Below are 17,858 nucleotides of genomic sequence, written 5' to 3' on the forward strand. Positions count from 1 at the left end.
TGGGACATTGATTTTTAAATATAGTTTTCCAAAGATGTCACGTATTTTTTATTGGATATTTTATTTATTTACATTTCAAATGTCATTATTTTTCCCCATTTCCTTTCCCTACAACCCCCCTATTCCATCCCCTTCCTCTTTTTTGATTTTATATAACTTCAATTATTAAATGGATGAAGAGATGTCTCAGAGAGTAGAACACTCCAAGTGTGAGGAACTGAGTTCATACCTCCCAAAAGAATCTGAGTTCAAGCCTGTAATACAGTGATCATATGGAGGGTAGGAAGAAAAACTAGAGAATTTCTACAAGTTTGCTATGTAGAAATCTAAGCATATGTAATAAGAAAATTAAGAAATCCAGCAGGCACATATGCTGGTGTATGACTTTATTCCATGTAGTCTCGGAAAATGACAGGTTGGTATTTCTGTGTTCAGGAGAAGCCAGATATCCAAAACAATTTACAGTCAAGTCATAGACTCTTTGTTTTTAAATAAACCAAACAAGGAACAGAGAAGTAAGTGAATAAAATGTATAACTGCATAAATACATAAGAAATACATAAAATATACTATAAATAAGGTAAAGAGTTGGGAATCAACCTGATGTTGTCTTGACTTGATTTCATACGTCCTAAACCCCAAACAACTGTAAGTACTAAGAGACAGGTGTGAATACAGTCACACATAAAACACAATAAATAAACATAATGATAGAAATATAAAGGGAGTGATGCTTCTTTCATTTAATTTAATTAATTCAGATACAGAAGCAGATTCTTCTATGTTTTTTCTCTGACACTGGTAATTCTATGCTTCCACAGTCAAAAAATTATATCAGAGAAATAGCTACAAGGGCTACACACAATGAAATTCCCTTCAGAGTATTATTTAATTAAGATACTGTTTTTGAAAAGTGGTTGGGTTGATAATAAAATATGGGATTTTCATATGTGAAGACCCCAGAATGTCAAAGATCTCAAATCCAAAAAATGTGATCTTTGGAGGAAAATGATTCGTGCTTTGTAAACAGGATGTACAAAGAATCAATCTATGAAATATAAATGACATATATTTTGAGGTTCTATAGATTATGAGTAGTAACAGTAAAATTTCTTGTCTAAATCTAACATAGTTATTATACCTAGTTCATCTCTTCATAGTGAAGAAATTAGATTACGTTCCTTAGAAAATCAAACTTGAAATACAAATGTTACTGTACTAAATATCTAGAGATGTGTGATATATATGATCATCCTCATATGTTTTTCTATGCCACTTACTCAGGTATAACTTTAAGAACTACCAGTATATTTTGGCTCTGCTGTTTGCCATTGAGGAGATCAATGAGAACCCCAATCTTTTACCCAACGTGTCTCTTGGATTTGATTTCTACAATGTAAGATTCATTGAGAAGGAAACACTTATTAATACATTTATTTGGCTCACAGCTCATGTGCAGAGAAAGGTTTTCCCTAATTACAATTGTAAAAAGAGAAATTTCACTGCTGCACTCACAGGAACATCATGGATAACATCTGCCCAAATTGGGACATTGCTTCAACTCTTTAAATTTCCACAGGTAAGAGAATTTGGATTGTGGGAACTGAGAGTCAGTACTCTTTGTTCATATTATAAGTGTCTTTAAACTGAAAGAGTGATTGATCAATCATCCAAACATTAAAGGGATACATATGAAGTTCAATAAAAATTCCTCTTGCTTGTAAGAGAAAGGTTCATGTAGTAAATAACACCAGGCAAGTCCTTGAAACTTACAGGCTAAGCAGACATTTCCATAAAATTTAGTAAGTGGAATGTTTTTTAAAAATGTTCTGTTATCATCTATTGCTTCAGGAATGAAATTTTGTTTGATGTTGATATTCTTCCTCTTCTTTCCAAAATTTTTCAGATTACTTTTGGACCTTATGATACTCTCTTGAGTGACCGTGGTCAGTATTCTTCTCTCTACCAGATGTCCCCAAAGGACACATCTCTTTCACTTGCCATTGTCTCTTTGGTGGCTCATTTTAGGTGGTCCTGGGTTGGTCTCATCATCCCTGATGACCACAAAGGAAATAAAATTCTATCAGATTTTAGAGAGGAGATGGAGAGAAAAAAAATCTGCATAGCTTTTGTAAAAATGATTCCAGCCACATGGACTTCATATTTTTCCAAATTCTGGGAAAATATAGATGAGACAAATGTAATAATTATTTATGGAGACATTGATTCTCTAGAAGTTGTAATGAGAAATATTGCACAAAGGCTATTGACATGGAATGTCTGGGTCATGAACATTGAGCATCATGTTTTTGACTATGCTGATTATTTCATGTTAGACACATTCCATGGAAGCCTAATTTTTAAGCACCATTATAGAGAGAATTTTGAGTTTACCAAATTTATTCAAACAGTTAATCCTAGTAAATACCCAGAAGACATTTACCTTCCTAAGTTGTGGTATTTGTTCTTCAAGTGCTCATTTTCTGAAATTAATTGTCACATTTTGGACAACTGTCAAATCAATGCTTCTTTGGATGTATTACCCAGTCACATATTTGATGTGGCCATGAGTGAAGAAAGCATTAGTATTTACAATGGTGTGTATTCTGTGGCTCACAGCCTCCATGAGATGAGACTTCAGCAACTTCAAATGCAACAATTTAAAAACAGAGAAGAGATGGAGTTCTTTCCATGGCAGGTAATAACATTTCTACTCTATTTTATTGTCTGCACTCCGACATATGAGTATTGCAACAACAGTATCTTAGGTATTGTAAAATTTAGTTTATCTTTCCCAGAATCACAGAATCCTTTTGTGTTTCTAAACTTACCTAGATGTCAAGGTAGTTTGAAGAGTATGATGTTGTTAGATTGTGTGCAAGATACAAGGAGCAAATATGCTTAGGCATATTCTAGTTCATGTCTTCAATATCTATCTGTTCAATCTTCTCACAGTAATAGTTGCAATTTAAAAACTCATTGATTTACATATGTGTTACAAGAGAAATTAAAGCAGGGACATTTAAGTGAAACAGTGATCACTTGTTTATATAGTAATGATGTCTTTCAATTAATTTCTAGACATCAGCCCCCTCTTGTTAGACTCTGAACCTCTAAATATATTATAAAAAGCAAATGGGTCTTTCTGGGTTTCAATAAAATCAACTTTTCTTAGGTCAGTAGTCATTGTTTGCTTACTTCAGCTTGGTTCACAGTTTTCACTTGAAGATCAATAATAATCCAGAAACACAATGGCATTCTGCCCACTCAGGTTTTCTCATCATTACGTGGATCTTCATTAATGCTGATAGTCACAGCAGAAATTATCAGCAGTAATACACATTCCACAACTCACTTTTTACTCTGCCCCTTGGGCATAATGTAATATAACATTATATTCTCTTTCAGCTTAACACTTTCCTGAAGGACATTGAAGTGAGAGACAAAAGGAGTTCATATTGGAGACAGACAATAGATGCAGAATATGACATTCTTAACCTTTGGAATTTACCAAAGGGTCTTGGATTAAAAGTGAAAATAGGATCCTTTACTGCAAATGCTCCCCAGGGTCAACAGTTGTCTTTATCTGAACAAATGATTCAATGGCCAGAAATATTTTCAGAGGTGGGATATATATTATCTAAATGCATTGTGGTTATATTACTAACACTATTATGTTTTCGGATATAATGATGCTTGACTCAATTTCCATTACACTTCAAGTTTCAGTATAAAACACCAGATAGTTATACTAGTATACTGGATATTCTTTTTTTTTGATTCAGATCAATGGAAGTATATAGTGTTCAATAAGTCTCTCATTGTTAACTCATATGAGGATTAGGTTTCTTCCATTTGTCACAAATTAGGTATGGGACATGTGGTAATGTGAAATATTTAGCTCCAAATGACTCATGTGTTAATTGGATAAAAATTTCATTTCTGATTAAAATCATGAAACAATGTCAAATATAGTTTTTTATTGTATGGTAAAAATCCATGACAAAAATGTATTTTGTAAAAAAGAATATATATATATATATATATATATATATATGTATATATATATATATATTGAACTCATTTCTATTTTTATTGACTTTAAAAATTTGGTTTTGGTTTTAACAGGTTTTTTTTTGGGCCTTATTAGTCTTTTGCCTGTCTGATTTGGATTTAGGGGGGCAGAGGAGTTATTACATTTTTTGTGTCTTGTTTCTGTTTTTAAGAGATGGGGGCAAAGAAAACAGAATTGTCTGAGTAGGAGGTAAGAGGGATTGTCTATGAACAAGGAGTATATTTTGTTTTATGCTTCTACAAGCATCAGAGTCTACCAAGAATAGAAGCATGACAGTAAGTGGTAATACTGTAGACAGGCATATGAAACAGTAAGAAAATGTTTTCATTCATACATATTAACAGCAAATAAAATTAGAAACCTGGAACTGAGAAAATATTTTAATTTTTCAAAATCTAACCACTGTACCATAATTTTATCAGGAAGTATGAATCCCTAATTTTTCAATATCATCCCATATAAAGTCAAAAGGAAATAGACACTCAAATGCTTTAGCTCATATGGAATATTTCTCTTTCAAAATACCATATAATAACTCCATTGACATCTTTAATTGTCCTTTGATTCTCAGTATGTCCTAACTCATCGATTGGTGAGTAATAACTTGAAATAACTTACAGAACAATTTGAGGATACAGAGCATTATATTTAAAAACTAATTATTTTCAAATGTAAGAGGGTGCTGATGATATAATATTATGTGAATGTAGGAAGCAATAAATACTACACCTGTCTTCTATCTCCTCCACAATTGTCACAATTGTACAATTAATAGTGACATTTAAACTTTAACTGACCCTTTTCACCTTAGCTAAATTTATCTACATATTTCTTCCTTTAAGCAAATGTTTATTTCTTACCATGGTAATTACAAATCATTTCAAATTGATACTAAAGAGTCACAATAATAGCAGAAGTTAAGATACTCAACACAGGTGTCAGGAAGTACAAAGACAGTGTTAGTTCCTAATCACTAATGCTTCACAAACTTGTCCTTAACTCATTAAGGTTCTAAAGTTTTTTAACAGTATGATAATTCTTAGACCAAAATTTAAACTCATTTGCCTTCTCAATGGTATAGTCTTTTATATCTTCCTTTTAAAATATTTTTTAAAATTTTTTTATTGGTTTTTTTAATTTTTTTTAAATTTCAAATGTTAGCAATTAATGTAATGTATTGATTTCATACCTTCTAATTGTGTTTGTGTTTTGATATCTAGTTCCTTGACTATTTGCATCTATTTTATTGCTAGACTCCCTAGAACTGATTTTAATAAATGCATGTAATTAAAATGGCATAAAAGCATATAGAAGGAGTGGTGATGGGATATGGGATTCTAGGGTGGTGAAATGAGGAAAGGGGATGACATTTTTATTGTAAATAAATAAAATATCCAATAAAAAATTTTCCAAAATTTCAAATGTTATCCCCCTTCCTGATTTCCAGTCTGCAAATCCCCTATCCCATGACCCACCCAAGGCTAATATGAGGGTCCTTTCCCACCACCATTTCTGCCTCATGGCCCTTGTAAGAATTCCCCTATGCTGAGCATCAATCCTTCAAAGAACTAGGGGCCTCCCCTCCCATTGATGCCACTTAAGACAATCCTCTGCTACATATGCATCTGGAGCAATGGATCCCACCATGTTTATTTTTGGTGGGTGTTTTAATCTCTGATAGATCTGCTGGGTCTTGTTGGTTGATAATGTGTTTCTTCCTATGTGGTTACAAACACCTTCAGCTCCTTGAGTCTTTCCCCTAACTCTTCCATTGGAATCCCTTTGTTCAGTCAGATGGTGGGCTCAAGCATCTGCGTCTGTATTGGTAAGGCTCTGGCAGAGACTCTCAGCAGACAGCTGTATCAGGCTCCTGAAAGCAAGCACTTGTTGGCATCAGCAATAGTGTCTTGGTTTGGTGGCTGAATACAGGATAGATCTCCAGGTGAGGAAGTCTCTGATAGATCTTTCCTTCAGACACTACTCCACTCTTTGTCCCTGTATTTTATTTACATAAGAGGAATTCTTGGTTAATTTTTTTGAGATTGGTGAGTGGCCACATCCTGCAACCAGGGGCCTTGCCTAACCTATAGTTATGGTCTCTACAGGTTCTCTTTCCCCTTAATGAGGTATTTCTGCTAATATCATCAGTGTTGGATCCTGGGAATCTCTTGCTTTTCTGGCATCTGGAACATTCTGGTGGGTTCTGTCAGTTCCCCATCTCCTATTACTACAAATAATCTTTTAAATATTTCTAGGTGTTAATAATCGTACTTTACCCTTCAGTGTATAACATTTATGAACTCTGTTTTTATGAATTTTCATATAACCATAAGCATTAGATAACATTCTCTTATTTTTTCATCAGATCCCTCTGTCTGTGTGTAGTGAGAGTTGCAGGCCTGGACTGAGGAAAGTAACCCTTGAGGGCAAGGCCATCTGCTGCTACAAGTGTACTCCTTGTGCAGACAATGAGATTTCAAATGAGACAGGTAAATACAAATTTTCTTGAAAACTTCCTATTTCTCTACTGGATTCCACAGTATGCTAGCAAATGAAATAGATCTGAGTAGAAGTCAGATATAAATCTTTTCATTTATTTTCTAAAGGAATTTAAATATCATAATTCATCACCTTCCCCTTGAAACAGTTGAACACAGCCATTACAAATGATTCTTGATTTATATCTTTAATCCAGTGTCAATATTGGTATAGGAAGATACAATATTTTCCTCTGTACTTCTCAATTTTTTTAATTCACAGTGCCATTTTACGTGTATAGTTAAAGTATCAGTGATAGTTTTTCAAAATGTATTTTAATAATTTTTAAGAACCATAAAAGGCTCAGATATGTTATCCCTTCATAGTGATTATTAACAGCTCATTTCTCATTTTTAGTTGTTTGATAATTTTTTATAATTTGTTTTCTTTATATTCTCCACTCACACTTCTCTCAGGCTATATATCCTTTCCCTATATCCCAAAATTTGTAATTAAATTATCTAATACAGTTCACGACACTCATATATACCTATGTGTGTGCATTTTACTTAATGGTTGTTAACCAAGGAGGTGTTGCACTCTGAAAAAGAAAACTGAATATCATCCCACTAGCTATCAATTTCTAATACCTCCTTTCCTGGGAAGGGAGGTATCTTCATGGCTACCTCCATTATCTATGCTTAAATTTGGTCTGAGTTAAGAAGGCATGCATCTAACACATTTTCTTATGTGTTATGAATTTGTGGGAACTATTTCTCTGTGTTTGGAAAACAGTGTTATTTTGTATTCTTGTATACAGTGAAGGTCTTACTAACTTTCTGGCTTCTCCTGGATTAGAGTTTTACAGAACATATTATTTTGTTACTGGACCCTTTAGGATAGATTAATGTCTGTGGTATTTTAGGGAGAGCTGTATGGCTAGGAACTGGCTTTAGGTTGTATAAGTCCATGTGACATCTAGTTTTTTTTTTCTCTTTTCTTTCTCTTTTTATGGTTCCCCCTTATTCTATAACAAGCTTTTGTTTTACAACTCTCTAACTGCATAATTTTGGTTGTCTTGGGACTTGCTCTGTAGATTGACCTTGAACTCAAAGATCTGCGTGTCTCTGTCTCCAGAATGCTGAGATGTAATACATGTACTATCACACCTGGATTTAAACTTTTCTTTATTTGGAACTTGCTCTGCCACAGGCTGGCCTTAAACTCACATACCTATTTCTCTTTGTCTCCTGGGACTAAAGGCACATCCCACCATGCCTTGTCCTAAGCTTTTCATGGCTACTGTTCCCCATGATACAGGTAAAAGGCCTGTGCCTTCCAGCCTCAGATCTATATCACAAGTTTGCCCTCTATTTCTGAACTGTAGTTCATTCCAGATTAAAATTTCAATGTATTCCCTTTTTTACTGCAAATACAAAAAAATAGTTTGGTGGGTGAGATCTTGTACAAAGATCAGTACTCTGTTAACTGTCTCCTTGAAACTAGACTTCTTCTTCATTTCGCTTTCTGGTGCTCCTTTATTTTTATTTGAACCGTATATTTTCTATTTTTCCTTTCTAACCATTCTATACTTGTATGAAAATACTCTTTATGAGTTTTAACCAGAAATCTAAGTCTCTTTTCTGTTTTATGGGGACATCCTTTTTCAATTCAGTTAATATAAATCTTATTTTAGCTTCAGTTAGGCTCTTTAGACAAGGGTAAAATGCAGCCAAAATATCTCAAGAGCAGTCCCATATAGAAATTCTTCTCCTCAGAAACTTCTAGAAATAGGCTTTCATATTTCAAATTACCCTAATCCACAAAGGTTTCCACGTTACTACATGGACAGGCCATTAAGCTCCACTTAAACATTCAACTGCTTTCCAAATTCAAAATCTCAAAATCCACCTCCTTTCAACTAAAAATGCAGTCATCCCTATCACAGAAATATGCCACTCCATGTACTAACTTATGCTTTATTTAGGGTTTTACTTCTGTGAAAAACCACTTTTACAAAGTCAACTTTTATAAGGACAACATTTTTTTTGGGCTGGCTTACAGATTCTGAGGTTCAGTAAATTATCCTCAAGTCATGAGAATTACAGGATACAGGAAGGAGTGGCACAGGAGGAGCTGGAAGTCATACATTTTCAGGTGAAATATTCTAAGAAAAGACAGACTTCCAGGTATCTAAAACAGGTGTCTTAAAGCCCACTCCCACAGTGACATACTTTTTTCAACAAGGCCACATTTCAAAATTGTGCCACTCTGTGGGCCAAACAATATTCACACTACCATCCACCATAATGCTATTTATAAATCTGGGAGGACCAATTTTATGCTAATCATAAAATGTACAAAATTAAAAAAAATTCCAGATCAGAGTATTATAATTTTTTTCAAAAGTCCCTCACAATTTCTAAGAATATTCATTCTATGTCAAAATTAATTTTTGCTTCAAATGTTTTGCAAACATATTATTGGGTGGTTTTTGAGCACTATCTAATGTAGTAGTGTCTATCGCATAAACTCTAGCAGAGAGAAACAGATTTGAAAATGCAAGCATTTTAGGAAGAAAAATAAATTTAAGATTCACATATAAGAAGGCATTATCTGAAAAATTTTGCAAAAAAATATTTCCTCTAATCTAGATTTCCCATGTTTAAGTTATAAAGGATCTGTGAATTACCAGTATTATCAGGGCCAGAGAAGGTTTTTGCAATGTTATTTATTATTCTAGTTACTTTCAAAAGAGGTACAGCATTGTCAGTAAAAGCCAAGTAATATTGTTAAGAAAAGAGTACAAAGGCATATAGGTATTACAATTTGATTCACAATCATGAAGAGTGTCAAAGAATTTACTGGAAGATGATAGGTACCTGAAAAGATACAATACTATTCTTTAAAAAGTTAAGGCTTTAAAGTGTACACGTTTTTCCCACTGAAGCCATTCCCAGTAGTACATACACTGGCAGTACTAAATGGACAATGTGGCTATTAAAATGTAAATGGTAGAGATAAAGAGCACAAGGAGTTGTGAGTAAAAACTTAGAAAAGGGAAGGTGTGTGATGATACTCGTTAAGGAGTGGATCAAATCCTATTATAGGTGGACATAAATACTTAAAGAAACATTTAAACAATAAGATGCAGTTTATAAATCTAGAATTATGTATACCAGTGTACTAATTGCTTTGTACCTGAGGAAACAATGTATGGTGACTTCTTTGACATTTTTTGTAGTTGGTAATGTCTTAGAATAAAAGAAATCAATGTAGACTGGACTCCTGATCTCATGATAAACTATATTTCTGACTAGATGTAGACCAGTGTGTGAAGTGTCCTGAGAGTCATTATGCAAATACAGAGAAGAACATTTGCTACCAAAAATCTGTGAGCTTTCTATCCTATGAAGATCCCTTGGGGATGGCTCTAGCCAGCATAGCTTTGTTCTTATCTGCACTCACTGCCTTTGTTATAGGGATCTTTGTGAAACACAGAGACACTCCTATTGTCAAGGCCAATAATAGATCTCTGAGTTACATTTTGCTCATCACACTCACCTTATGTTTCCTATGTTCTTTGAACTTCATTGGTCAGCCAAACACAGCTGCCTGCATCCTTCAGCAGACCACCTTTGGAGTTGCTTTCACTATGGCTCTTTCCACTGTCTTGGCCAAAGCTATTACTGTGGTCCTTGCCTTTAAGGTCAGTTTTCCAGGAAGAATTGTAAGGTGGATAATGATATCAAGAGTTCCAAACTATATCATTCCTATCTGTACTATGATCCAACTTCTTCTTTGTGGACTATGGATGGCAACTTCTCCACCATTCATTGACCAAGATGCTCATACTGAACATGGACACATCATCATTTTGTGCAACAAGGGCTCAGCTATTGCCTTCCACTCTGTCCTGGGATACCACTGTTTCTTGGCCCTTGGGAGTTATACCATGGCTTTCTTGTCTAGAAATTTGCCTGATACATTCAACGAATCCAAATTTCTGTCATTCAGTATGCTGGTGTTCTTCTGTGTCTGGGTCACCTTTCTTCCTGTCTACCACAGCACTAAAGGGAAAGTCATGGTGGCTATGGAAGTGTTCTCTATCTTGGCTTCCAGCACAGCCCTCCTTTTTTTTATATTTGGTCCCAAGTGTTACATTATTTTGTTGAGACCAGAGAAGAATGCATTTAATCATATCAGGAAAAAAACATATTCTAGAAGGAAGAATTCTCCTAAAATATAATTTAAAAATAAATTTAGCTTTTATGTTAACACTTTTATAAAAGTGATCATTCATATATCATTCTAAAATATATTATACAGTTATAGTATTAATGTAGTTTTATCAGGTTTTATTCCTTTATTCAACTATATTATAGTATTACAGTATGAATATCATTTATACTTCCTGTCTGAAAACCACATTTGCTCTGGTGATTCAACTTGTCTGAGTTTAAGACTTGGTGGCTCCATTCCTTGATCATGTCAAATATTTGTATCCTTTCTTGATATAAACTCTTCCTTTTCATTTATTTTTTTAAGTTTATTGAACTTCATGAGCATTCTTCCTTTTGTCTGAAATAGCAAATTATTTAGTTTGAAAATCCATTGGAATATAATTTCTTATTGTCTATTAAATAGTCATGCTAAAAACGTAATTGCCATATAAGTAGCATATAAGTTTATTATATAATCAATTTTCAAGATACCATATTTGAAAATAAACAACAGTATATATATATATATATATATATATATATATATATATATATATATGTATATATATAAACATTCATTTAATTTATAATGGTCTGTATGAATTTATGTGTTTATATTGAAAATCAACAGCTGGCAAGATTTAAATGTAATCTTTTTTTTTAATTGGATATTTTATTTATTTACATTTCAAATGTTGTCCCCTTTCCTGGTTTCCCCACATCCCGGAAACCCTCCATTCCATCCTCCCCCTGCTTCTATGAGGTGTTCCCTATCCACCCAGCCACTCCCTCCTCCTAGCCCTGGCATTCTCCTATACTGGGGCATCGAGCTTTCACAGGACTAAGGGTCTCTGCTCCCACTGACTCCCAACAAGGCCATCCTCTGCTGCATATACAGCTGGAGCCATGGGTCGCTCCATGTGTACTCTTTGGTTGGTGGGTGGTTTAGTCCCTGGGAGCTCTGGGGGGAGTCTAGTTGGTTGATATTGTTGTTCTTCCTATGGGGTTGCAAACTCCTTTAGCTCCTTCAGTCTTTCCTCTAACTTCTCCATTAGAGACCCCGTGCTTAGTCCAATGGTTGGCTTCGGGCATCTGCCTCTATATTTGTCAGGTTCTGGCAGAGCTTCTCAGTAGACAGCTATATCAGACTCCTGTCAGCAAGCAGTTCTTGGCATCCACAATAGTGTCTGGGTTTGGTGTGCGTATATGGGATTGATCCCCAGGTGGAGCAGTCGCTGGATGGCCTTTCCTTCAGTCTCTGCTCCACACTTTCCCTCAATATTTCCTCCTGTAAGTATTTTGTTCCCCCTTCTAAAAAGGACTGAAGCATCCACACTTTGGTTTTCTTTCTTCTTGAGCTTCATGTGGTCTGTGAATTGTATCTTAGTATTCCGAGCTTTTGCCACCCATTGTCTTCTAAGGAGGGAGTGCACTATGCTCTTTCTTTGTGCTCCCAGTACTTGTGACCACACTGAATGAGGAAGTGACCAACATTTAACTCCTTTTCATAGCTTAAAACAGATGATTTCAAAAGGATACATTCTCAGTTGACATTGAATAATAGCTGTGTAATTAAACAATGAACTATCCCCACCCTCAAACCTACAGGAAAAGATCCGAGCTACATTTGGTACAAAGAGCTAGTTTTCCATTTTAGGGACCAGGGTCAGGTAGTTGACACTAGAATTCGAAAGGCTGGTTCTGCAGGGCATGTGAGGCCAGGTCCATCACTGAGAACATGATTTTCTGTTAAGTCCCCCATTTCTGCTTCCTTTAATGCTTTGAACACCTAAGAAATGGAGAAGTCAAATAAATAAAGGAGTCATTCATCACAGTCTCATACCCAGAAAGAATGATCAAAGAACCTGTTTCCCCAAGCTGGAATGGTGGGCTGAATCTAATTTCAGTTACTTTGTTCATTTTGGTCAATAGGGTGGGTGTTTCCAAACACCCTGGGAGACAGATTGTTTCCATTTTGAACTTACACACCTTGATTTCCTGCTGCCATTTATTGAAATAGATGATTTCTTGAATCCAAAAAATCCTCCCTAGGCAGGATGAAAAGAATGTATCCAAGGTCATCATATTTCCTTGCATTTTCTTTGTTCAATGTTCTCCACTGACTGCTTCCTCAAACCTTGTAGCAGTGTCACCTTGCTGGGTGGCCTTGGCCAGGTTATAGAGTTGTGCTTCTCAGAGTCTGCATATGGAAATATTCACGATAATGGTCACACCTGCTGAGCAGCACTCAGAGGAAGTGGAGAAGTGCTATACTTGTCCAGTGCTCAGAGAAGGGAGAACATGGTTAGGGCTCTACAAATGTTAGCCTCTGTAACAAAAGCAACAATAAACATCGACCTCATTCCCTCTGGGAAAAAAAAAGGCAGTGATATTCAGGAGCTCCTTGGCCAGCCCAATTCCATGTCCTGACCCATCTCATAGTTCCCATCGTGGCTTCCTAGGCAACACATCTATTCCTCCCCAGGCACAGAACTGGGCTTGTGCCTGGGCCTTGGTCTCCAGACTTGCCATCCACAGCAGGGTCACTAGAGGAACATTACTTGTAAATGCTCAGAACAGTTCCTGGAATACTCAAAGATATCAGCTCTTACTATGAAGATTTATGTAAGGTTATTTTTTTTATTGGATGTTTTATTTACATTTCATATGTTGTCCCCTTACCCCATCCCCCCCCCCCAAGAACTTCCTATCCCCTCACCCCTCCTCCTTCTTCTCTGCGGATGTAAACTCTACCTACCCCCCCCACTCCCACCACCCACCCTCAAATTCCCACCCCCTGGGGCGTCCAGCCTTCATGAGGTCAAGGATCTCTTCTTCCACCTATGCCCAGCAGGGCCCTCCACTCTTATGTATTCAGTTGAAGCCCTGAATTCCTCCCTAAGTGCTCCCAGGCTGGTGGTTTAGACCCTAGGAGCTCTGGTTGGTTGGTATTTTTGCTCTCCTCATGGGGCCACAATCTCTTTCAGCTCCAATGGCCTTCACTCTAACTCCTCCATTAGGAACCCCATTATCAGTTCAATGGCTAGTTGTGAGCATCTGCCTCTGAATATGTCAGACTCTTGAAGACTTCTGAGGAGACATCCATATCAGGCTCCTATCACCATGCACTTCCTGACTTCCACATCAGCATCTACCTTTGGTGACTGCATATGGAATGGAAAATCAGGTGGAATGGTCTTCAGAAGGCACCTCCTTCAGTTTCTGTCCCTCACTTTGTCTCCATATTTGCTCCCTTGAGTATTTTGTTGCTCCTTCTAAGAAGGACCGAATCACCCCCACTTGGTCTTCCTTCTTCATGAGCTTCATGTGGCCTGTGAGTTGAATCTTGGGCATTTCAAGGTTCTGGGCTAATATTCAATAATCAGTGAATGAATACCATGTGTGTTCTTTTGTGATTGGCTTGCTTCACTCAGGATGATAATTTGTAGTTCCATCCAGTTACGTAGGAACCTCTCGAATTCATTGTTTTTAATAGCTGAGTAATACTCCATTGTGTAAATATACCACATTTTTTGAATCCATTCCTCAGTTGAAGGACATCTGGGTTATTTCAGGCTCCTGGCTGTTATAAATAAGGCTGCTATGAACATAGTTGAGCATATGTCCTTGTTATATGTTTGAGCACCTTCTGGGTATATGCCTAGGAGTGGTATAGCTGGATTCTCAGGTAATGCTATGTCCAATTTTCTGAGGAACCGCCACACTGATTTCCAAAGTGGTTGCACCATCTTGCAGTCCCACCAACAATAGAGGAGTGTTCCTCTTTCTCCACACCCTCTCCAGAATCTACTATCACCTGAGTTTTTAATCTTAGCCATTCTGACAGGTGTGAGATGGAATCTCAGGGTTGTTTTGATTTGCATTTCCCTGACAACTAAGGATACTGAACATTTCTTTAGGTGCTTCTTGTCCATTCGAGTTTCCTCAGTTGAAAATTCTTTGTTAAACTCTATACCCCATTTTTTTTTATAGGTTTATTTGGTTGTCTGGGGTCTAATTTCTTGAGTTCTTTGAATATATTGGATATCAGCCCTCTGTCAGATGTAGGACTGGTAAAGATCTTTTCCCAATTTGTTGGTTGTCGTTTTGTCCTATTGACAGTGTTCTTTGCCTTATAGAAACTTTGCAATTTTATGAAGTCCCATTTGTCAATTCTTGATCTTATAGCATATGCCATTGGTATTCTGTTCAGGAACATTTCCCCTGTGGCCAAGAATTCGAGGGTCTTCCCCACCTTCTCTTCTATTAGTTTCAGTGTATCTGGTTTTATGTGGAGGTCCTTTATCCACTTAGACTTGAGCTTTGTACAAGAAGATACGAATGGATCAATTTTAATTCTCCTACATGTTGTCATCCAGTTGAACCAGCACCATTTGTTGAAAATGCTGTCCTTTTTCCACTGGACAGTTTTAGCTCCTTTGTCAAAGATCAAGTGACCATAGGTGTGTGGGTTCATTTCTGGGTCTTAAATTCTATTCCATTGATCTTCCTGCCTGTCTCTGTACCAATACCAAGTAGTTTTTATCACTATTGCTCTGTAGTACAGCTTGAGGTCAGGGATGGTGATTCTTCCAGAAGTTCTTTTATTGTTGAGAATAGTTTTCGCTATCCTGGGTTTTTTGTTATTCCAAATGAATTTGAGAATTTCCTTTTCTAACTCTGTGAAGAATTGAGTTGGGATTTTAATGGACATTGCATTGAATCTGTAGATTGTTTTTGGCAAGATGGCTATTTTTATTATATTAATCCTGCCAATCCATGAGCATGGGAGGTCTTTCCATCTTCTGAGATCTTCCTCAATTTCTTTCTTCAGGGACTTGAAGTTCTTGTCATACAGATCTTACACTAGCTTGATTAGATTTGCACCAAGGTATTTTATATTATTTGTGACTATTGTGAAAGGTGTCATTTCCATAATTTCTTTCTCAACCTGTTTATTTTTTGAGTAAAGGAAAGCTATTGATTTTTGAGTTAATTTTATATTCAACCACTCTGCTGATGTTGTTTATCAGGTTTAGGAGTTCTCTAGTGGAAGTTTTGGGCTCCCTTATGTATACTATCATATCATTTGCAAATAGTCAAGTTTTGACTCCTTCCCTTCCTGTTTGTATCCCTTTGACTACCTTTAGTTTTCTAATTGCTCTGGCTAGAACTTCCAGTACTATATTGAATAGGAGGGGGAGAGTGGGCAGCCTTGTCTAGTCCCTGATTTTAGTGGGATTGCTTCAAGTTTCTCTCCATTTAGTTTGATGTTGGCTACTGGTTTGCTGTAAATCCTTTTACTATGTTTAGGTAGGGGCCTTGAATTCCTTATCTTTCCAAGACTTTTATCATGAAGGGATGTTGAATTTTGTCAAATGCTTTCTCAGCATCTAATGATATGATCATGTGGGTTTTTTCTTTGAGTTTGTTTATATAGTGGATTACATTGATGGATTTCTGAATATTGAAGCATCTCTGCATTCCTGGGAAAAAACATACTTGATCATGATGGATGATTGCTTTGATGTGTTCATGGATTCGGTATGCTAGAATTTTATTGAGTAATTTTGCATCTATGTTCAGAAGGGAGATTGGTCTGAAGTTCTCTTTCTCTGTCAGGTCTCTGTGGGGTTTGGGTATGAGTGTAATTGTAGCTTCATAGAACGAACTGGGTAGTGTTCCTTCTGTTTCTATTTTGTGGAATAGTTTGAAGAGAATTGGTATTAGGTCTTCCTTGAAGGTCTGATAGAATTCAGCACTAAAACCATCTGGTCCTGGGCTTTTTTTAGTGGGGAGACTTTTAATGATTGCTGCTATTTCCTTAGGGGTTATGGGACTATTTAGATGGTTTATCTGCTCTTGATTTAACTTTGGTACTTGGTATCTGTCTAGGAAGTTGCCCATTTCATCCAGGATTTCCAGTTTTGTTGAGTATAGGCCTTTGTAGTAGGATCTGATGATTTTTTGAATTTCTTCAGTTTCTGTTGTTATGTCTCCCTTTTCAGTGCTGATTTTATTAATTTGGATACTGTCTCTGTGCCCTCTGGTTAATCTGGCTAACAGTTTATCTATCTTGTTGATTTTCTCAAAGAACCTGCTCCTAGTTTTGTTGACATTTTGTATTGTTCTTTCTGTTTCTATTTGGTTGATTTCAGCCCTGAGTTTGATTATTTCAAGCCTTCTACTCCTCCTGGATGTATTTGCTTCTTTTTGCTCTAGAGCTTTTAGTTGTACAGTCAAGTTGTTAGTGTGTGCTCTCTCCAGTTTCTTTTTGTAGGCATTTAGAGCTATGAGTTTTCCTCTTAGCACTGCCTTCATGGAGTCCCACAAGTTTTGGTTTGATGTGTCCTCATTTTCATTGAATCCTAAAAAGTCTTTAATTTCTTTCTTTATTTCTTCCTTTACCAAGTCATAGTTGAGTAGAGAGTTGTTAAGTTTCCATGTGCATGTGGGTTTTCCATTGGTTTTGTCATTATTAAAGACCAGTCTTAGTCTGTGGTGATCTGATAAGATGCAAGGGATTATTTCAATCTTTTTGTATCTGTAGAGGCCTGTTTTATGAACATTTATATGGCTTATTTTGGAGAAGGTACCATGAGGTGCTGAGAAAAAGGTATATTCTTTTGTTTTAGGACGTAATGTTTTTTAGATGTCTGTTAAGTCCATTTGGTTCATAACTTTTGTTAACGTCAAAGTGTTTTGGTTTAGTTTCTGTTTCCATGATCTGTCCATTGCTGAGAGTGGGGTATTGAAATCCCCCAATATTATTTTATGAGGTGTAATGTGTGTTTGAGCTTTAGTAAAGTTTCTTTTATGTATGTAGGTGCCCTTGCATTTGGAGCATAGATGTTCAGAATTGAGAGTTCACCTTGGTAGATTTTTCCTTTGCTGTGTATGAAGTGTTCTTCCTTATCTTTTTTGATTACTTTTTTATGAAAGTCGATTTCATTTGATATTAGAATGGCTACTCCAGCTTGTTTCTTGGGACCATTGGCTTGAAAAATTGTTTTCCACCCTTTTATTCTGAGGTAGTGTCTGTCTTTGTCACTGAGGTGCGTTTCTTGTATGCAGCAAAATTC

The 17,858-nt window shown here is 36.2% G+C and overlaps 1 protein-coding gene across 2 annotated transcripts in view; it reads left to right on the forward strand.

Annotated features, from left to right (window-relative positions):
- The window catches only part of LOC114620332 (vomeronasal type-2 receptor 116-like), a 44,037-nt gene that overhangs the window by 9,650 nt on the left and 16,529 nt on the right, over nt 1–17,858 (forward strand). Inside the window, exons 2-6 of one of the 2 annotated variants that reach the window (XM_028766423.1) lie at nt 1,285–1,579; nt 1,907–2,698; nt 3,409–3,624; nt 6,441–6,564; nt 9,874–10,785. In XM_028766423.1, the coding sequence (XP_028622256.1) occupies nt 1,285–1,579; nt 1,907–2,698; nt 3,409–3,624; nt 6,441–6,564; nt 9,874–10,785 (2,339 nt within the window). Of the gene's footprint in view, nt 1–1,284; nt 1,580–1,906; nt 2,699–3,408; nt 3,625–6,440; nt 6,565–9,873; nt 10,803–17,858 lie in introns of those variants that run through there. The other variant, XM_028766422.1, reaches the window with a different exon arrangement.

Source organism: Grammomys surdaster, unplaced genomic scaffold, assembly GCF_004785775.1.
Source record: "Grammomys surdaster isolate TR1022 unplaced genomic scaffold, NIH_TR_1.0 168, whole genome shotgun sequence".
Taxonomy (NCBI): Eukaryota; Metazoa; Chordata; class Mammalia; order Rodentia; family Muridae; genus Grammomys; species Grammomys surdaster.